General features: G+C 44.1%; 2 protein-coding genes across 2 annotated transcripts; both read left to right on the top strand.

Annotated features, from left to right (window-relative positions):
* Positions 1-4,493: 4,493 nt before the first annotated feature.
* LOC120051363 (GTP-binding protein Di-Ras1-like) lies at positions 4,494-5,880 on the top strand. The gene is made up of 4 exons (XM_038998195.1): positions 4,494-4,631; positions 5,065-5,235; positions 5,305-5,409; positions 5,698-5,880. The coding sequence occupies exons 1-4, from the start codon at positions 4,494-4,496 to the stop codon at positions 5,878-5,880; spliced, it is 597 nt and encodes a 198-aa protein (XP_038854123.1).
* A 9,180-nt stretch (positions 5,881-15,060) lies between these two features.
* LOC120051366 (guanine nucleotide-binding protein G(I)/G(S)/G(O) subunit gamma-7-like) lies at positions 15,061-22,068 on the top strand. Its single transcript, XM_038998198.1, has 4 exons — positions 15,061-15,139; positions 17,303-17,860; positions 18,148-18,255; positions 18,732-22,068. Exons 3-4 carry the CDS (start codon positions 18,175-18,177, stop codon positions 18,855-18,857), a joined length of 207 nt encoding a protein of 68 aa, XP_038854126.1. The 5' UTR covers positions 15,061-15,139; positions 17,303-17,860; positions 18,148-18,174; the 3' UTR covers positions 18,858-22,068.
* Positions 22,069-22,255: the final 187 nt, after the last annotated feature.

Below are 22,255 nucleotides of genomic sequence, written 5' to 3'. Positions count from 1 at the left end.
GTGGATGACTGGACTCTACCCAAACAGTTGGCCCCGCAGCAGAATCAGGTAACACAGTTGAATGGGCTGTGGTTTAAACATCCACCTCTAGCTGGCCCATGAAAGCCTTTACTAACTGTACCCACATCTGACTTTAATTTGAAACAGTGCCTTTAGCAAATAAAAAAGCAATAGGCCTTTTGGTTGGGACTGATCATGCAGTAGGCTAAGCAACACTTTTTGTTTAACTGCAAAATATAAGCTATAGGCTATAAATAAGTGGGGAGCATCTTCAGCACCCCTACTTCCTGCGGCTATGGAGGGACAGTGGGATGCAGCCAGAAGGGTCATTTTCTACAGTTTACTGCCAAAACATATTTTGCTGTTAATTTGACAGTCTGACTAAAGTATGGCTTCACTTGATATGCTGAAATAAAAACTCGGTAAATCACGAAACCGTGCCCGGTCCTGCGTTTTCAGTCGCTAAAACGTTAGGCCTATTTGTGCGTTTCTGTGTGTGTGTGAGTGTTGTGTGATGACGCGATGATCCGCAAACCATAAGGGGATCGATGGAGACTGGTATAGATGGAGACATACCGATAGAGGGAGGGAAGACATCGTGGCACTAGAACTGTAGTGCATGGGAATATCAAGTAGAGAAAGCGATAAATATAGCTTCAACAACAAGAGAGATAGAGAGCACGGGCTGTGAATTCGCGGACGACATGAGAGCTCTACATGAATAGTATACAATGCTTTAAAACTCAGCGTTTTGCCTTACAAACGTGTTGTCCGAAGACAGCCACTAAAACGGGACTACACATCAAATTCAGGTATGTAGCACTTAACCACAACCAGATCAATATTTTGAAAAATCCGTTAGGCTATGTCGGTTAGAGAATGTTGATATTGTGTGGCGTTGCCTCTCTTGGACGGTTACGCACGCGATTCTTGCCTTGGTAAATATGGGGCAGCAGTTTTTTTAAATTACAAACCGTTCATCCATATGTTAAAATTCATCTGTACATGTATGTTGCTGTTACTGCGCCATAAACCGTGTGAATTATCGTCAGGAATGCGCGAGAGGGAGAGAGGATGATATTCTATGCAGGGATCTAACATGTTTCGTTTTGAGGATTTGGAGGATGTGAGGCGCCTTTGAAATTATGCCACCGCCACCAAAGCGAGATGGCGTTTCTTTTTCCTGTGGAATTTTATGAATGAAAGGGGCAGAGTAGGTTAGCCTGTGACAACAGGCTGACAACAAACGAGGTCGTTTTTAACTCTTACTTTGCCTATAGCATACCCTGCTAGAAGCCCGCCATGGACATACATTATTACATACAGGCTACATTCCACCAACATGATGGCAACGTGACGCATAGTCTCTGACTAACAGGAGGCCTATGCTAAACCATTTTTAATCCCTCCATATTTTCAGGCGGTACATCTGGGCATTGTATGCTTGCCCGATTAACGTTATATGTGCTGTTTATGGCAGGCTTTCTTCCATGACTATCCTTGCTGTGTGTGTGTGCGTTTTTTTTTTGTTCCCCGGTCCTTATGTTTGTGTGGGTTCATAGTAGGAGGAGGAGAGGGGGAGGGATGACAGTAATTCCAGTGATTACGCTTTGTAGTGTAGCAGATGGTAGTAAAGAGAGATTGGACCATGGCTGCCTGTGTGTAGGTGGGTGTTGGAGGAAATGTGTGTGTCGTCTTCCATGCACACGTTATGGTTGCGTCATAACAGTTTGTGGACTGAGCTATGATGAGTGGACACATCAGGGTTAGTAAGTGTCCTTACTACTGTCCTTTCTAGCATGGGGATATGGTGACCAGTGTAACGGATGTGAAATGGCTAGCTAGTTAGCGGGTACGCGCTAATAGCGTTTCAATCGGTTACGTCACTTGCTCTGAGACTTGAAGTAGGGTTTCCCCTTGCTCTGCAAGGGCCGCGGCTTTTGTGGAGGATGGGTAACGACGCTTCGTGGGTGACTGTTGTTGATGTGTGCAGAGGGTCCCTGGTTCAGGTCGGGGCGAGGGGACGGTCTAAAGTTATACTGTTACATTGATGCCGTGACCCGGATCACTGGTTGCTGCGGAAAAGGGAGGGGGGGGTGAGTGTAACGGATGTGAAATGGCTAGCGGGTATGCGCTAATAGCGTTTCAATCGGTTACGTCACTTGCTCTGAGACTTGAAGTAGGGTTTCCCCATGCCCTGCAAGGGCCGTGGATTTTGTGGAGCGATGGGTAACGACGCTTCGTGGGTGACTGTTGTTGATGTGTGCAGAGGGTCCCTGGTTCGCGCCCGAGGTCGGGGCGAGGGGACGGTCTAAAGTTATACTGTTACACCAGCAAGGGTCTGAATTACTGATGTCCTTTCTAAGAATGGCTCGTGAGTGTCCTGAAAGTATAATAAACACGTTTTTATGAGTGGCACCTATTTCCTTTGATGTTTTTGTGATTTTTGGCTGCACCTCGGCGCACACTGGTTGAAGTGTTGTCTCTGTTCCTCTCCTGCTCGCTGGCTGTCTGTCCACTCCTCTCCTGCTCGCTGTCTGTCTGTCCACTCCTCTCCTGCTCGCTGTCTGTCTGTACACTCCTCTCCTGCTCGCTGTCTGTCTGTACCTCATCTGCTCGCTGTCTGTCTGTACCTCATCTGCTCGCTGTCTGTCTGCTTTTCTCCTGTTATCTGTCTGCTTCTCTCCTGCATGTCCCCCAGATACTGACCAGCAGGAGCATGGATTGTGGATGTCAGGATCAGCGTAGTTTACTATCCTACACTGTGTTTGTTTGTATGTGAAGGAGGCGTGCTGCTAAGTTAAGACCTGGGAATTGGATCAATGCAGACAGACCAGAAGAACAGAGAGGTTAAGCTCAATGATTAGCTGCTAAGCCTAGACCCCTGTGGTGCAAAACACACACACATGCATGAACACACTTATATACATACAAACGCACACTAAGCTCATCTTAATGTCGGCGAAATCTGTTGGAGTGGTGGAATGAAGGGATTGTTGAACTGGGATGAAGACAGGTTAAGAAGTGGTTTTAAATGTTCTACAAACAAAGCTTTCTAATGTGAAATAGATATGCGGGACACCAAGATTTTACTGCTTATTTCCTCTGTTTGCATCACTCTCCATCACACCCATGCACGGACGCGCGCATGCATGCACACCCACAGAGAGAACAGATGAAGCATTGAAGCAGTGTGTGAGTAGATGTGAACAGGAGAAACACAGTCAGAGTTTGGTTCCATTCTATACGTGTGTGTGTGTGTGTGTGTGTGTGTGTGTGTGTGTGTGTGTGTGTGTGTGTGTGTGTGTGTGTGTGTGTGTGTGTGTGTGTGTGTGTGTGTGTGTGTGTGTGTGTGTGTGTGTGTGTGTGGTATAGAATCGAAGACGCCTGTACACAGAGTATCAGTATGTATTTCCCCTGGCTGCAGACACACACACCTCTGCTAGCTGTGATAAGACCTGCCAGCAGAAGTCAGCCAAGAGTGTGTGTGGAACTGCATTCATTCATAGGGGCGACACACACATTTGCACATACACGAAAAGCTGACAGGTGCGTGTGCGACAGACCGTCAGTCTCTCAGGCAGCTACCCACTGAGACTGTCAGACACACACACACACACACACACACACACGGGAGAAGATGAGATGAGGAGAGAGAGAGAAGGACAAATGCTGAGTAGAGGAGTCTTTGTCTGTGCCAAAGTGATCTCCTAATGTAGAGTTGGCTGGGCTGGTCCAGGTTGGTCCAGATGTATTTACACCATTCATTAAAGCACTCTATCCTTCCATCTCTATTCATCAGAGAAGGGGAGGAAAGAAAGATGGTCAGAGTGAGACAGTCCCATTTGGTAAGAGTGTCATCAATCTCTGTGCCCTAGTGTCAAGGACAGAAGAGTGTGTGTGTGTGTGTGTGTGTGTGTGTGTGTGTGTGTGTGTGTGTGTGTGTGTGTGTGTGTGTGTGTGTGTGTGTGTGTGTGTGTGTGTGTGTGTGTGTGTGTGTGTGTGTGTGTGTGTGTGTGTGTGGACCTTTAGACTGAAATTCCCACATTGGTCCATGAATATTAGTATGTCTGCACATAGTAGTGGTGTTCTAGTTTGAAGTGGGATTGTAATTCCAGTGTTGTCATTTGGTGTTAGAGGTCCTTATAACCAGTGTTTAGCCCCAGAGCTCTTCAATAATACACACAGACACACACACACACTGCCAAGAATGCAGAATAGTATTTGAGGAATATGTTCAGATACAGAAAGATAAGTTGTGGTAAGTTAACGGTAGTTAAAAGGTGGCTGTCTCCACCTGGGGTCAGTACATGTGGCTGTCTCCACCTGGGGTCAGTACATGTGGCTGTCTCCACCTGGGGTCAGTACATGTGGCTGTCTCCACCTGGGGTCAGTACATGTGGCTGTCTCCACCTGGGGTCAGTACTGCAATTCACATGTTCTCTCTTCTCTGTGTGTGTGTTTAATACTGTGTCCAGGCAGTAGGGGGCAGCATGCCTGAGCAGAGTAATGACTACAGAGTGGTGGTGTTTGGAGCGGGGGGAGTGGGGAAGAGCTCCCTGGTCCTACGCTTCGTTAAAGGCACCTTCAGGGACACCTATATTCCCACTGTGGAGGACACCTATCGACAGGTGAGACAGGGACACCTATATTCCCACTGTGGAGGACACCTATCGACAGGTGAGACAGGGAGAGAAGGTGGTGGAGAAGAAGGAAGACAGAGGCAGCGTCTGGAATGGCACCCTAATCCCTGTTTAGTCCACTACTTTGACCATGGCCTGAACATAGTGCACTTCAGAGAATAGGGTGCCGTTTCAGACAAAACGATGCATTGACAGGTAATCAGGGATGGGCAGTAGGCCAACTGCTTTATCTGATGCATAGACATAATGACCATATATGGTGTGTCCAGAGGACTAATTTATCCACTGATCTGATGCACCAAGTCAAATGATACAACTTAGTGATCAAAAGAGCATTGAGTATAAGCAATGTTTTTCAGTGAATGATCATGTAATATCCTAATGATACTAATTATGTGTGTATGTTTGTGTGTGTCTACAGGTGATCAGCTGTGATAAGAGTGTGTGTACGCTCCAGATAACTGATACAACAGGCAGTCACCAGTTCCCTGCCATGCAGAGGCTGTCCATATCTAAAGGACATGCCTTCATACTGGTCTACTCTGTAACCAGCAAACAGTCACTGGAGGAACTCAAGCCTATCTACCAACAGGTGTGTGTGACTGTGTGACTGTGTGTGTGTGTGTGACTGTGTGTTGTAATCTCTCCTTCTGTCCTCCAGGTGATAGCCATAAAGGGAAACATAGAGGCCATCCCCATCATGTTGGTGGGCAACAAGAGTGATGAGACCCAGAGAGAGGTGGAGACTAAAGATGGAGAGGCACAGGTCTGTAACATTGACATCTGAAATGTAAAAAAAAGAATAAATCTGACCTGGGTTCAGTAGACCTACATAATGTCAAATACTTTAAAATATCGATTCAGTTTGGAATAGTGCCAAAAGTGCAAACCCCAAGTTAAGTAAATCCCAACTCAAAGTAGTTGATATGTATATTTTACCCAGGTCTGGTATTGTTGGGCCGATTGCTGTAAAGCGAATTCCCGTTCTACTTTCTCCTGTTAATAACAATAATAAAATGAATGCCATTAATAATCCTACTGTGTGGTCTTCAAGGCGACCACGTGGAAGTGTGCGTTCATGGAGACATCAGCTAAGACCAACCACAACGTGACCGAGCTGTTCCAGGAGCTGCTCAACCTGGACAAGAAGAGAAACATGAGTCTCAACATCGACGGCAAACGGTCCGGAAAACAGTCCAGAGCTGAGAGACTGAAGGGAAAATGTAGTGTCATGTAGAGAGAAGGAAGGAAGGAAGGAGGGAGGGAGGGAAGGAGGGAAGGAAGGAAGGTCACAATGAAGACAGAAAGTGAGATGATAGAAGACGCACAGAAGAGAGGGAGAGGGAGAGGGAGAGGAAGAGAAGAGAAGAGAGAGAGAGAGAGTGAAGAGAGGACCACTGGTGGGTTCTATACCTCACCCTCTCAGTATCCTCCTCTCTCGTCTCCTGTCTGCCTGACCAGGGTCCTAACCCTCCATATAGTCCCACTGTAGTGAAAAGATTAGGGGGGGTAGTCTGAACACGACTCAAACCCACAACCCTGCATCTGTCAGCATCAGTCCAACACCTCAGCCATTACGCCGTGAGGTCCCAACCTCTTGTCGAGGTCACTAGATGTTACACTAGGGACACTCCAACATAATGTACATATCCTATGTATACATGGCCTCCCTCCCTAGCACCTCTGAAAGATACAGACAGTATACCCCCTAACCGTCTCTGTCATCATGCAAAATGGAGAATCCTCTTAACTCATCATTCAAAATGGATTGAAATCATTATTTGAACTGGAGAAACAATGAACTTGTGGCATCAACAATCCCTCTAAGACTTTAGCTCAGTGTCAAACAAGGGAAGGACAGTGGTTCACGTCTGACCTGGAATCCGAGGAAAGGGAACCTGGGAAAAAAAGATGTGGTAGTTGGACTGAAATGTTAAGAAGTCTGCCTGGGCCACTTGGTAGTTGGACTGAAATGTTAAGAAGTCTGCCTGGGACACTTGGTAGTTGGACTGAAATGTTAAGAAGTCTGCCTGGGACACTTGGTAGTTGGACTGAAATGTTAAGAAGTCTGCCTGGGTCACTTGGTAGTTGGACTGAAATGTTAAGAAGTCTGCCTGGGTCACTTGGTAGTTGGACTGAAATGTTAAGAAGTCTGCCTGGGCCACTTGGTAGTTGGACTGAAATGTTAAGAAGTCTGCCTGGGCCACTTGGTAGTTGGACTGAAATGTTAAGAAGTCTGCCTGGGCCACTTGGTAGTTGGACTGAAATGTTAAGAAGTCTGCCTGGGCCACTTGGTAGTTGGACTGAAATGTTAAGAAGTCTGCCTGGGCCACTTGGTAGTGGACTGAAATGTTAAGAAGTCTGCCTGGGTCACTTGGTAGTTGGACTGAAATGTTAAGAAGTCTACCTGGGTCACTTGGTAGTTGGACTGAAATGTTAAGAAGTCTGCCTGGGTCACTTGGTAGTTGGACTGAAATGTTAAGAAGTCTGCCTGGGTCACTTGGTAGTTGGACTGAAATGTTAAGAAGTCTGCCTGGGACACTTGGTAGTTGGACTGAAATGTTAAGAAGTCTGCCTGGGACACTTGGTAGTTGGACTGAAATGTTAAGAAGTCTACCTGGGATACTTGGTAGTTGGACTGAAATGTTAAGAAGTCTGCCTGGGACACTTGGTAGTTGGACTGAAATGTTAAGAAGTCTGCCTGGGATACTTGGTAGTTGGACTTTGGTTGGATGGACGATGGACTTGAAATGTTTGGAGTCGACTTGGAACATGTGAAGAGGTATTAGAAAAGTTTGTTGTGGGATTTGGACTGGGAATACTGTGGATGATGTCGTTGGGAATGTTTGCGTCGGTTGGCTTTGGCCCTTGTTGTTTCATGTGAGGAGTCTTTCTGTTGGCCTTGTGTTTCCCATGCCAAGCAGCTGAATCCTCTTCATACACAGAGAAGCACAGAGAGGATGGAGTGACGACTACTCGACGGAGGAAAGACACTCGATTAGTTTAATGCCATGCAAATACCATCACATTGCACTTTATGCCACACACACACACACACACAAATATAAATGCACACGCACATGCTTTTTGGAGACCATTGGTCATTCACCAAGTGTATTCCTACATAGTATGTAAATGAAAAGGGAGTGATATTATTATGTAATTATATCATTGTCCCAAACACCTCTATTGGTTTATGTAAAGCAATAAGGTTGTTTGTCAAAGTACAGAATATATACTCCAGATGGAAGTTGCCCCTAACCGCAGATCTAGGATCAGCTTACTCCCCAAATCATAACTTTAACCATTAGGGGGGGGAATGCAAAACTGATCTTAGATCAGCATTTATGGACAAAGTCATCCTACTTCTTACTATACAGGAGAGCTAAAAGCACAATCATTTGATTGACGTTGTGTTTTTGTTTTACCATATTCCGTTATCTATCTTGCAGAATAAATAAGGGCCAATATATTTTGAACAGAGGTGGGGGAAGGAGGGAGGAGCTATCTAGTAGTTACTATTCCAGGTGACTTGTAATGTGTACGGTGTTTAAACGTGTGTAAAGAGCACCATAAGGCTGTGGGTTGGTTATATAGCACGGTATTGTAACAAAACAGACAAAAAGGTTAAGCCGCATCGCAAATGGCACCCTATTCCCTATATAGTGCACTACTTTTTGACCAGAGCCCGTATGCTCTGATCTAAAGTAATGCACTATATAGGGTACCATTTAGGACACAAACTATGTGAGGGAACCCGAATCTAAACTGGACCCAAATAAGTAGAAAAACACCACTTCATATCTCTCTAATAAAGAAGCACGGAATTAATTAGAGTTTCAACCAGGGATTTAATTTTCAATTCAGAATATTAATTGAAATTCTGTTCATGAAAGGAAAACTCTGTCATTGGAAAAACAATGGGCAAATTGAATAGACTGAATTAGAAAGGGAATGGTCCCCATCCCTGGTGGACACTGTGTATTGAGAAGGTACGTTGTGTTGCTATGTGCTGTGTTATACTTATGGCTCAAATGTTTTGCTGACCTCATGACCTGACCAGGAAAACGCTGATCCCCAGTTGTAGGCTATAGCTAAGGCTCAGGGTTGTTCCTGTTCAGATCACATGCTCAGGAAAAGGTCCTGGATCTGATTAGAAAACAGTGTTAAAGTGCAGTATTACACTAGAACTATAATATAGTATACAGTCGTCTATTATTCAGATCAGATTGACAAAACCCTCATTTTAGTGAATTATGTGAAACATTCTACATCAAATAGTATCAAACTAGTATGTCGAGTGTGGTGTGTGTGTGTGCACTCAACAGTGTTAGTTTGAATCAGCACAGACGCCTCCACCCAATCCTCCCACAACCTGTCTCATTGCATCTGCCAAAGGCCAATATTCAGTGTGTGTGTGTGTTAATGCGGTTTTATGAAGTGTCGGTCAGAGGTTCCCTGTGGAGATGACCCACACGTTCTGCATGAGTCAGACTACTCAGCCTCATGCACACACAGTGGTGGAAAAAGTACCCAATTGTCATACTTGAGTAAAAGTACAGATACCTCAATAGAAAGTTACTCAAGTAAAAGTCACCCAGTAAAATACTACTTGAGTAAAAGTCAAAGTATTTTGTTCTAAATATACTTAAGTATCAAAAGTAAATTGAATTGGTCAAATATACTTAAGTAGTAAAAGTACAAGTAATTTCAAATTCCTTATATTAAGCTAAGCAGATGGCCCTGTTTTCTTGTTTTTAAAATGTACAGATAGCCAGGGGTACACTCCAACACTCAGACGTCATTTACAAACGATGCATTTGTGTTTAGTGAGTCTGCCAGATCAGAGGCAGTAGGGATGACCATGTGTTCTCTTGATAAGTGCGTGTGAATTTGACCATTTTCCTGGCCTGCTAAGCACTCAACGAGTACTTTTGGGTGTCAGGGAAAATGTATGGAGTAAAAAGTAGTTTATTTTCTTTAGGAATGTAGTGAAGTAAAATGTGTCAAAAATATCAATACTAAAGTAAAGTACAGATACCCCAAAAAACGACTTAAGTAGTACTTTAAAATATTTTTATATAAGTACTTTACACCACTGTGTGCACACACACATAAATACACAGGAAGACCAAGCAGACAGCGAGTAGTCCTCTGTGCCACAGAAACCTCATTATCTGCGTCTCATGCGGCACCTTATCCCCTGATCCGATGTGATTCTGGTCAAAGTAGTGCACTACATAGGGAATAGGGTGCCGTGAGATTTGGACATTGTCTGTTTTTCATTGTCACCCTGTAACCCGTCTGTTGTTCGCTTCCTATTAGTTTTACCACTCCCCTTCACTCCACATCTGTAGATAGCTGTAAATAGCAATTAGTTATATAGCTGGAGGTGGATATAGAGGATTTAGGAACGTTAGGGACTGGTGACATCATGGCCCTCTTCAAAGGATTGTGGGTATTGTGGTTCTCTTAGGAGTGAAAAGGCAGAGCTGCCAACTGTGATTCCACAGTATGTTATTAGAATCAGAGAAGGGATGGGCCCTGAGGAAGCTCTCTCACCTCATTGGATGAACACCTGGGGGACTGGCCAGACCCCAAATGGGCGGAGTCCTCCAGAGATGAACCAATGAGAGGGTTTCTTTTTTTTCGTGTGTGTAGTTTAGAGTGCTGGATCCTGTCTTGAGATCCACACACACACAACTACTTTCCTCACAAATATATCAATAACATGATTTACGTGAAAGTCTGATTTTGTTGTATGTCAAGTTACGAATGGGTTCAAAGAGCATTCCTATAATGACTAAGGAATGGACAAAGAGGCTGCTGTATGGCTGAATCAAAACCAAGCTAGAAACACACAACAGAGCTGATATGATTCTAGAATAGATTATACAAGCCAGAGAGTTGTGTCTGTTCTACGTAGTTTCTACCGGAAAAAGCCCCTTACAGCCTTTCACTGATGTATGTTATCAGAAAGTCATGTCGCTGGAAACTGGGTACTGGTCATGTTGCAGAAGAGAAGCGGCACAAAGGACTATGGAAAGAGTAGTTCATTGAGTGTAGTTAATCAGAAACATGTTCTATAAACTCAATCCTACCAGGGATGCAGTTTGGAATTTTTGCATCACCCCAGATCATACTATCAGCCCAGAAACAACCCCTAGAAGTTCAAATATCTGATGGGACTGGATAGGGGACAGGGTTAACTATTAGGCTTTGGGGAACTTCCGCCATATTGTTTACGCTTGTCTGCTCTGCCAAACACAAAACGTGGAAGTGCCTCGAAGTTGTTTCTGGACCGGGCCTCTGAGGGGTGCAATGACTTCTGGGTAGTGTAGTTCTACTAACCTCCAGCTCTGTCTTTCCCTCCCTGCATGGCCCCAATAAGTGTTGCTCCCAGCCAGCATGAGAACCAATAAGGACGCAAACTGTGAAATTAAACTGTATTTTATTATTATAATTCTTCTGCATTAATAATGGCTTTGGTTTGAAAAGTGTAACTGTTTTTAATCTCATTGTTTTTGTAAACATGTTTTTGTTTGGACTTTTTTTTACATAACGATCATGTATAGACATTTTATTTTTAAGAGTTATTATTCTAGCTATTTATTCTAGCAATAGTCTTCCTACTATAATGTACTGTGGCAATGCATCCTAACTATAAGATATTATGTATATGAAGAAATGATCATATCGAGTCTGCAAAAGGATTTTCTTAATAAAAACAACAGTTAAGAATCTGCCTTTTGTGTGATATTTCCTTTCACAATGTGTGTGAAATGACAGAAAGATGACCTGAAGACTCCTGACGACAACTGTTGGCTCCTATATGGAACACCTAGGACTTTGCTTAGTGGGCTGACATGGTCTTGCATTGTATAGATCAAGGTTTCCCAAACTCGGTCCTGGGACCCCCCATGGGTGCGCGTTTTGGTTTTTGCACTATACACACACATGGCTTTAGTACTGTAGATATGTGGTGGAGTAGGGGCCTGAGGGCACAGTGTGTTGTGAATGTATTGTAATGTTTTAAAATTGTATCAACTGCCTTAATTCTGCTGGACCCCAGGAAGAGTAGCTGCTGCGTTGGAAGCAGCTAATGGGGATCCATAATAGATACAAATACTACACAGCTGACTCAAATAATCAAAGCTTGATTATGAGCTGGTTATTTGAATCAGCTGTGTAGTGCTAGGACAAAAACCAAAATGTGCACCCGGGGGTGTATAGGAAACCCTGGTATAGATAACCGGGTTTGATACCAGGTCGGTTACGTGGACTGATGGTGCGCTCAACACAACTCGGAACTAGTAAATCTACAAACTCCGTCCCCCCCCGCCAAAAAAAAATGCCCCCAAAAAAGCTCTGAATGGCGAAAAATAATTTGGAAAGGACATCCAACTCGGAATTGCAAGTCAGAAACTCGGGCATCATCCTAGAGCCCCGAGTTCTCTGACTTGAAGATCACTGACATCACGATTTTTCCCAATCAGAGCTTGTTTCTGGTCAGAGATCCCAGTTGTCTTGAAGGCACCATCACAACAGCTTGCAGCCTCATACTGTGTCATACTGTTCTCCACTCCCTGACAGCATGCCTGCAAAGCAAAGCACAGTCTCTATCTGCTTGAGGATTCTTCACCCAATGTGGTTGCTATGGCGACTCCGTGACGGCTACGGTTGCCGCGTCAGAATGTGGTGTGACCCAGGTGATGCGTTACGACAACCGTAGATCTTCTAGGCAGAGAGTGTGTCTGTGTGTGTGTGTGTGTGTGTGTCAGGCTGTAATGTGAGGAGACCTGAGGTTAGCAGCCCCTGTTGGATCTTAATGAGGGTGACACACACCCTGATAACACACACACCCCCTCTTGATGCTATCTTTATGTAAATGTAACTAATTAGCCTCTAACATCACTGACATAATGCTGTTTACATACAACACACATTAACACTTTTAACATACTCCATCAAAAACACAAACACAGTTGACCCTGTTTTAACATACTCCATCAAAAACACAAACACAGTTGACCCTGTTTTAACATACTCCATCAAAAACACAAACACAGTTGACCCTGTTTTAACATACTCCATCAAAAACACAAACACAGTTGACCCTGTTTTAACATACTCCATCAAAAACACAAACACAGTTGACCCTGTTTTAACATACTCCATCAAAAACACAAACACAGTTGACCCTGTTTTAACATAGAGACTATAAAACACAAACACAGTTGACCCTGTTTTAACATAGAGACTATAAAACACAAACACAGTTGACCCTGTTTTAACATAGAGACTATAAAACACAAACACAGTTGACCCTGTTTTAACATAGAGACTATAAAACACAAACACAGTTGACCCTGTTTTAACATAGAGACTATAAAACAAACAACACACACACACCCGACCCAGGGTATAATGAAGTTAACGGCCATCTCATGGAGAGAAGTTTCTCACAGGCTCTATGAGTCAGAGAGAGAGGTGGAAAGAGAGAACAGGGAGATAGAGAGTGTGTATATGTCCCTTTAGTCACCACTCATGAGTCATATATTGTATAGAGAGACTATGGCCATTGTGGTTTCAACACATAACCATGATAATGCTCTTAGATAACATCATTTTAGCACCTACTGGGGGCTACTGACTAGTAACAGTTCAGGGTGATGGTGAGGATTTTAAACCCAGCTGATTTAACAGAAATACAGTCCTTAGTCTTTTGACCAACTGGGTTTAATGCCGGGTCATCTGCGCGCCACAAGACCGTGTTCACCCGGTGAGCTAAAGCCTAGGTGGTTTGGTTACTGATCACGTGAGCATGGTTCACCAAATGACCTCTGTTACATGCTCATATACTGCTAAACTGATCTAGAGTCCAACTGGTACTGTGAGAATTCCAATTCAGTACTAATCTAGAATCCAAATGGTACTGTGAGAATTCCAATTCAGTACTGATCTAGAATCCAAATGGTACTGTGAGAATTCCAATTCAGTACTGATCTAGATTCTTAGCGTACTGCAATGTTCTGTAGTTTGTGTTAGTGCTTCAGCTACATGTGATGCTGCTGCTGCTGCCCACATGAGAGAGAGAGGGAGGGGAAAGGGGTGAGCAAGAGGGAGGGAGAGACAGAGGGAGGGAGGGGAGAAAGAGAGGGACGAGAGAGACGGAAGAAAGATGGAGGGGAAAGAGAAAGGAGAGAGAGAGAGACATCAAAGGAGAGGAAATGAAAGCTAAATGTACCATCAGCATAATTTTATACTTCAGTAGAAATGAGGCCAATGCGGTAAATGCTCTCTCCCTCTCCTTCTCCCTCTCTCTTTCTCCCTCCCTCGCTCTCTCCCTCTCTCTTTCTCCCCCCCTCGCTCTCTCCCTCTCTTTCTCCCTCCCTCGCTCTCTCCCTCTCTCTTTCTCCCTCCCTCGCTCTCTCTCTCTCTCTTTCTCCCTCCCTCGCTCTCTCCCTCTCTTTCTCCCTCCCTCGCTCTCTCTCTCTCTTCCTCCCTTTCTCTCTCTCTCTCCCCTCTCCCTGCTATTTTTAGCTCTCTGGTGGATATAAAAAGCCCACAAGAGTGGGGAATGACTATAGACTGCCACTGTAGTGGAAAACTGGGCCTGCAGAGCTGCATGTATTTGTGTGTATGTGTCTGTCTGTCTGTCTGTCTGTCTGTCTGTCTGTCTGTCTGTCTGTCTGTCTGTCTGTCTGTCTGTCTGTCTGTCTGTCTGTCTGTCTGTCTGCCTGTCTGTCTGTCTGTCTGCCTGTCTATCTATGTGTGTGTTTGTGTGATCGACTTTAGGTGAAAATACGGCAGAGATTTTCTGTCTACCAACTAGGCCTAGTAAGTAGCTTGTATATCAGTCGGAATGAAGAGTCCTGTCTCTTTGTAAATAACATTGAGTAAGGGCGCCTCCCTGAGTGTATATGTGTTACTGCACCCTACTGTTTGATATTGTATCAATTCGGTGTCCAGATGCGTATAGCGGATACATTGAAAGCAGCTCACACTCCGGGCACACACGACGGCAAAGATAAAATACTTACATGAATATCTGATGTTCGATAGTTCTACGTAAAGCGCCACAACCTAAATGTTTGTGCAATCGTACAATACCGATTCGTTTTCGATTTGGAACAAGGGCCATCTTATTGAACTCCCGTAACCACTGATCTAGGATCCGCTCATCCTCCCCAATTCTACCCTTAACCATTGGTGGGAAAAACGCTAAACTGAACCTAGATCGACGTCTAAGGGCAACTTCATCCTTTATGCTCTGAACCAACCCTTTTTCTCAAGGGGGGAAATCAAGTTTGTGTGTGAGAGCGCTAGCTGGCTGTCAGAAGTGGCGGAGTAAGGGAGGGAGGGGAATAGGGTGGACAGACAACGCTAGCCAACAGAGGGGGTGGCGTTTGATTCGGTAAAAACCGAGATTGAACGAACGGACTGTGGAATCAACGAAGCTGCCCCTTTAAATCAGGAATACAGCGCATTCGGAGGTGAGTTGGGAAATATCACTCTATTTTATCTGTTTATATCACCTCTTTACAGAACTGTGTACTTATTTGCGGTTCCCGATTTTGGTCATGGAAAAGCGGCGCTTATGGGAAAGAGAGAGTCATCGGTCTCGAATTCGGGTTTCCCAAGCCAGGGCCGAGAGAGAGGGTGGGGAGGAGAGGAACTGGGGGACAGGGTCTGTGCGAGAAACGTTAACAAAACGTCGGTAGCGCACGCTGTAGCTGATAGATCAGAGGGAAGCAGCGATGTCTAAAACAGCTGGATGTTTTATTGAGGGAAGTGTCAAATTTGCATAATAGGCTATTTGCAAGACATGCATTATTTCCAACAGGCGAATAGCTTCCTAACGAAATGTCAACACCCTATTCTCCGGCTGAGATTCGACTATGCAGTAGGCCTATTACCGTAGTAGGCCTATAAGTGTGTGTGTGTGTGTGTGTGTGTGTGTGTGTGTGTGTGTGCGCGCGCGCGCGTGTGGCCAAGGAGTAGGACACACTGTTTCATCCGTCAAAATGCCCGCATTGTGTTTTCAATCGGCAGAACAGGCTAACTGTGGCAGCCCCATGTAGTCCATTGTTGGGAATTTACGCGTGTCGCGTGAGCTATAGGGTCCATATTGGATGCTCAGCCATTTCATTAGCCTACCAGTGGAATCGCCATGAACTGATAAATACCGTCAAATCATGTTAGCCTACTAATGTGATGGTCTATACTAGCACACTGCACACGACACGACGATACTGTTTGTAACTGGCTATTCGTTGGCCTATAGGCCTGGATATAATTCAGAGGGTCGAACAATAAATCATATAGGCAGTCACACAATGCTTCAGGTCACTTACCCTTTGTCTGGAAATGAGAGAATATACCCTCGTTAGGAAAGTTTGAAACTATTTGGAACATCAACAGGCGTATGAAATTAGCTCTGTGGTAACAGGTGGGCTCAGTGGATAGGCCTACAGTTTCTGAAGTTTCTGAAGTTTTAACGGATATGGCAGCTTGTATGACCGTTTTCTTGGCATGCCTTACATTTTATCATGCGCATTTACTGCCTTTAAACTGTCAAACTTTATATATAGTTAGTAGCTCATACATAATGTACTCTCTCTCTCTCTCTCTCTCTCTCTCTCTCTCTCTCTCACACACACACACACACACACACACACACACACACACACACACACACACACACACACACACACACACACACACACACACACACACACACACAGCCCTAATTAGAGCCATTAATCTCAAGGTCCTCCACAGTAGAGTAATTACAGTAAGACTCCTGAGAGAGGGAGAGAGAGAGAAAGAGGGAGAGAGAGGCCCATATTTTCTGGTGAATAGTTTGGTACAGTACTTTATTTTACAGCCCTGTGACAACATGAATGTATTGAAACAATGGGAACTTTCTAGCACGTGACACAATTCACTTGTTTCTGTGAATCCAAAAGAAATCAAAGACAGTTATTAATTACTATGTAGTTGAAACATGTATATGACTGTAAAATAATAGTCACCAAATGTTATATCTACTGTACCTCCATCACTCCAGTATTCCTGCACATTGTAAATATGGTATTGGAACTGACCCTGTATATAGTATGTTTATCCATATACATATCTACTGTACCTCCATCACTCCAGTATTCCTGCACATTGTACATATGGTATTGGAACTGACCCTGTATATAGTATGTTTATCCATATACATATCTACTGTACCTCCATCACTCCAGTATTCCTGCACATTGTAAATATGGTATTGGAACTGACCCTGTATATAGTATGTTTATCCATATACATATCTACTGTACCTCCATCACTCCAGTATTCCTGCACATTGTACATATGGTATTGGAACTGACCCTGTATATAGTATGTTTATCCATATACATATCTACTGTACCTCCATCACTCCAGTATTCCTGCACATTGTAAATATGGTATTGGAACTGACCCTGTATATAGTATGTTTATTTACTTATTGTGTTCTTCATATTTCTTCTTATTTCTCGTGTGTTTTTTTCTAGTATTACATTGTTATTGATTATCGCACTGTTGGGTTTTGAGTCTGCAAGAAAGGCATTTCACTGTACTTGCGCATGTGATATTAAAAACTTGAAACTTCTACTCTGCAGGAGGTGAAGGTTTACAGCTGACCATCTGACCTGAGGTCACAACCGCTCCTGTCCATCTGAGTGACCCAACTCACCTGGTCAGCCCTTCCCCTGCACACACACCTGCCCTACCTGGTACACCTGTCTACCAACCCAACACACACTTGCCCTACCTGGTACACCTGTCTACCAACCCAACACACACCTGCCCTACCTGGTACACCTGTCTACCAACCCAACACACACCTGCCCTACCTGGTACACCTGTCTACCAACCCAACACACACCTGTCCTACCTGGTACACCTGTCTACCAACCCAACACACACCTGTCCTGCCTGGTACACCTGTCTACCAACCCAACACAGACCTGTCCTACCTGGTACACCTGTCTACCAACCCAACACAGACCTGCCCTACCTGGTACACCTGTTTACCAAACCAACACACACCTGCCCTACCTGGTACACCTGTCTACCAACCCAACACACACCTGTCCCACCTGGTACACCTGTCTACCAACCCAACACACACCTGTCTGGCCCTTGGAGCAGACTCCGATCTGCACACCATCCGCTAGGTATGTGTGTCTGTGTGTGTATGTGTATGTGTGTGTGTGTGTGTGTGTGTGTGTGTGTGTGTGTGTGTGTGTGTGTGTGTGTGTGTGTGTGTGTGTGTGTGTGTGTGTGTGTGTGTGTGTGTGTGTGTGTGTGTGTGTGTGTGTGATTTAGGACAGTAAATGTACAATCAAGCCTGAGAAAAAAAACAGGATGACTGTAGCAGAAAACCACATGAGGGCAGTAGAAAGCTGCTTTTAAATGATTTCTTCCTCTCCCCCCTTCTATTCTCCCCTCCCCCTCGCCATAGTGGGGGGGTGTTTATTGATGGATCAGGATGTCAACCAATAACAACATCGCCCAGGCCAGGAAACTGGTGGAACAACTGAGGATCGAGGCAGGGATCGAACGTATTAAGGTGTGTGTCAACGCAAAGGTTTTTATTAGTATGTAAGGAGCAATCCACTGTAAGGAGCAATCCACTGTAAGGAGCAATCCACTGTAAGGAGCAATCCACTGTAAGAAGCAATCCACTGTAAGGAGCAATCCACTGTAAGGATCAGTCCACTGTAAGGAGCAATCCACTGTAAGGAGCAATCCACTGTAAGGAGCAGTCCACTGTAAGGAGCAATCCACTGTAAGGAGCAATCCACTGTAAGGAGCAATCCACTGTAAGGATCAGTCCACTGTTGCCAAAGCATCACAATATCCTTCTCCCTGCCTCCTTTCTCCTTCTCTCTCTCCCCCTCATCCTCTCACCCTTATCCCTCCTCTCTCTCCCCTTCTCTCTCTACCCCTCCTATCTTTCTCTCTCTACCCTATCCCCCTTCTCTCCCTCTCCCCCCACCCCCCCCCCCCCTCTCTCTCTCCATCTCTCTATCTCTCTCCCCCCAGGTGTCTAAGGCAGCGGCAGACCTGATGAGTTACTGTGAGCAGCACGCCCGTAACGACCCGCTCCTCGTTGGCATCCCAACGTCAGAAAACCCTTTCAAAGACAAGAAACCCTGCATCATCCTATAGCTGCACACTCGTCTCTGCCCATCAGACACACACACACCCCTGCCCACACACACACTCCCACCGGCTGACTCTGCAACAGCCAACAAGCCCCAGCTCTGTCAAGCTATACATACAACACACACACACACACACACACACACACACACACACACACACACACACACACACACACACACACACACACACACACACACACACACACACACACATAAACTAAATAGCCACTCTGGAAAAGCGCCATACTCAATAGCCACAGCTAGGGGGCGGTGTCTGTGTTTACAGACCACATTACCACATTAGTGATATTAGCCCTGAGTTGTGTCTCTGTGGTGCTGAGGGTAAGCCTGCACTAACATGTAGCCCTAACTGATACTGGTTACTGATTCACCCACAGAGATAGTGACACTCAAGTGGAGATGACAGATTTACTTCAAAAAGGGATTAGGACAATTATCTTAATAGAAACCCACAGTCGCCTACATGAAATTATAGGCTGATGTATGGCATGTATTTTAGTGAATCAATGATTTATTGATTCATTGATTAATCGATTGATTGATAGCATGTATCTGGGTGCTGTGGAGTGAGGGGTGTAAGGTACATGAGGGTAAGGAGTGAAGTGGAGGGTGTATGTGTGACCAATCCGATGTAAAACCTGGGTCGTCCGTGTGATACAAGCTGTGTTAGCCCTGTCAGCTAAAGCCTAGCCATTAGCCGTGGAAGTTAATACAAGTCTTCAGGTCTCAGGCATGGTTACCCATCACTAAACCACCCTGGCTATACACGGTGTGTTTGTTAGCCATATAGTGGCTGACTTGCCACTAACTTGCTAAGTATCACAATGGGGATGGCCCCTTCCTGAATCCTTGGGTCAACAGTAATGTCAGTGTTTCCACAAGACATTGTGTTTTTGTGAACATGGCATTGAAACACTGAGCAGGTTGGTACATGCTGCATATGTACCCACTGTGTTTAAACCCGGATCATCTGCAATGCCACAAGTCTGTGTTAGCCCACTGAGCTAAAGCATAGGCTACATACACTCCCACTCTAGCGACGGTTATCGATCAACAGTGTTACTGCTTTGGTTTTGATTTCTTGGTCAGTGGGTTTTCTATAGGCCAAAACTCCAGCTGCGTCGACTTGTGGAGTAAGTTGCCCCTATATACTGATCTAAGATCAGTCTTGTGTTTTCCCTCTAATGGTAAAGGTTAGGATTTAGAGAGAGTAATCTGATGCTAGATCTGTGTCTAAAAGGCTGCGTTTACACAGGCAGCCTAATTCAGATCTTTGTCCACTAATTGGTCTTTTGACCAATCAGATCAGCTCTTTTTCCAATAATTGGGCAAAAGATCAGAATTTTGCTGCCTGTGTAAACGCAGCCTAATGAAACTTCTATCGTGAGTACTGAGGCTAACTGTGTTCAACTCTTTATTTTAACCCCAGAAGTATATATATATGTTTTTTAATTGATTATCGTTTCAATATTTTGTCAATTTATTGCCATACACTTAGCAGATACTGTAGGTTTCCATTCCCTCCTTAATTTACACTTGAGGCAAAAGTTTACCTTAACCACAGATCTAGGATCAGATTATCATCCCCAATCTTAACTTGAACCATAAGGGGGGGTGTACAAATATCTGATCCTATATCAGTGGTTAGATACATCACTAGTTCTGCCAATGAGAGCAAGCATCACATCATGGGCTTTGCTTATTGGCTCATCGTGTGTTCTATTGAGGAACAGGAGCAAATTACAAAGTGGTGTCCCGTGTCCCCACCTCCACAGTGCTATTCCTCTACTCCCAAACCAAACTTGATTGTAAAAAATGTAAAAGACACTAGAGAAAATAAAAACAAAAGTGTATAAACCTTCTTTAAGCCATGTGCAGAAGTGATATGTTTTGAGAGTAGCTGTTTTGGGTTTGGATTGAGTTTCTTTCTAAATGGAAGCAGGTCAGTCGAGTATTATTATCGAACTGTACAGTGTTTGTAAGATAAAACCTAGGCAAGAATTCAATCAAAGTGCATTAAACTTTTTCCACCAAAAAAACTAAAATGTGCTTTAATTGAATGTCAGCCTGTTGCAGAATATTTTCTGTGGACGTTCAATTTTTGCGTAAATGTTTCCCTTCTGTCAGAATTTAGTCTGTTTCCTCATTCAGCTTGAGGCACACACACACACACACACACACACACACACACACACACACACACACACACACACACACACACAGACACACAGACACACACACACACACACGCAGTTTCCTAATGTCTTTTAAAAGTGATTATCTGAGGGAGAATATTGTTCTTTCTTAATTCATTCATTCCACGACGGTTATTTTGATTGATTGGTTGTTTGATTGATTGGTTGTTTGATTGATTGGTTGATTGATGGTTTGCCTTGTTGTGGTGTATTGTGTTGTATGCTGGTTAGGACCAGGAGTTTTACCTGGTCAGGTCACATGGTCAGGGACAACATTCTAGCCCTAGACTTGAGAGTATTTGAGGGAACAGTCTTAAAAGAAGACACGAAGCTCTAGAATGGAAGTCTTGTGGTGCTCCCATTCCCACATCATTCACTATGGCTGATCTAGGTCAGTTGAAAGTTTTCTCCCCCTAAAGATTATGTCAGGATTTGGAGAATGGAATCTGATCCTAGATCTTACCCAGAGCAGAACGCTAGAACCCTAAAACAAATTTCTGTCCCTAGACACTGATCTCGGGTCAGTTTTACCTGGACTCATCATTGTGTTTTTTATCTCCTGTGTATGCATATACAGTATGTATCTCTGGTAACGCTTTGTTTTGCGGTCCTCTTTAACTTGGTATTTGCTTAGAAATAACATGGTAAAAACATGTGTTTCGTTGCAAGCCAGGACTATTTAGTACCAGGTTGAAAGTCCCCATTGCTACCACAATGTGTTCATTCCAGCTGGGACAGGACTGTAAAGTAAAGTGTTACCGGATCTTTTTGCCTTGATTAATTGTGAATGATCAGTTATAGATTATGAAGGAAATATAATATCTATTTTTTTGTATCTGGTCGCTCTGATGTGCCATAACTCATGTTTTCTTGCACACTGTTCATATCGTACAGTTAAATACTTTACTGTTAAGACTTTACTGTTAATATGTTTTGTGGATATTGCTGTTAAAAAAATATGACATTGAAAAAGTAGACAACATTAATAAAAATATAATAACGCCTAAGTTGTTCTGACCTGCCGTTTCTCTCCTTACACACACACACACACACACACACACACACACACATCCATCCACACCTGAGAATTTTACAGGTCATTTTAAAGTGACCATAGAAGCTTCTCTAGCCTCAGATAGAATTACAGCTCATTGTCAATTAAATACCATTATGTTTTATTTCTAAG

Source organism: Salvelinus namaycush, chromosome 7, assembly GCF_016432855.1.
Source record: "Salvelinus namaycush isolate Seneca chromosome 7, SaNama_1.0, whole genome shotgun sequence".
NCBI lineage: Eukaryota > Metazoa > Chordata > Actinopteri > Salmoniformes > Salmonidae > Salvelinus > Salvelinus namaycush.
Note: the sequence above shows the minus strand (reverse complement) of the source record. Positions and strands in the feature narration are given on the sequence as shown.

Coding starts and splice junctions, on each gene's coding strand:
- LOC120051363 (XM_038998195.1), top strand. CDS start 4,494: ATGCCTGAGCAGAGTAATGACTACAGAGTGGTGGTGTTTGGAGCGGGG. Junction 4,632..5,064: donor TGGAGGACACCTATCGACAG/GTGAGACAGGGA, acceptor GTGTGTCTACAG/GTGATCAGCTGTGATAAGAG. Junction 5,236..5,304: donor TCAAGCCTATCTACCAACAG/GTGTGTGTGACT, acceptor TCTGTCCTCCAG/GTGATAGCCATAAAGGGAAA.
- LOC120051366 (XM_038998198.1), top strand. CDS start 18,175: ATGTCAACCAATAACAACATCGCCCAGGCCAGGAAACTGGTGGAACAA. Junction 18,256..18,731: donor CAGGGATCGAACGTATTAAG/GTGTGTGTCAAC, acceptor CTCTCCCCCCAG/GTGTCTAAGGCAGCGGCAGA.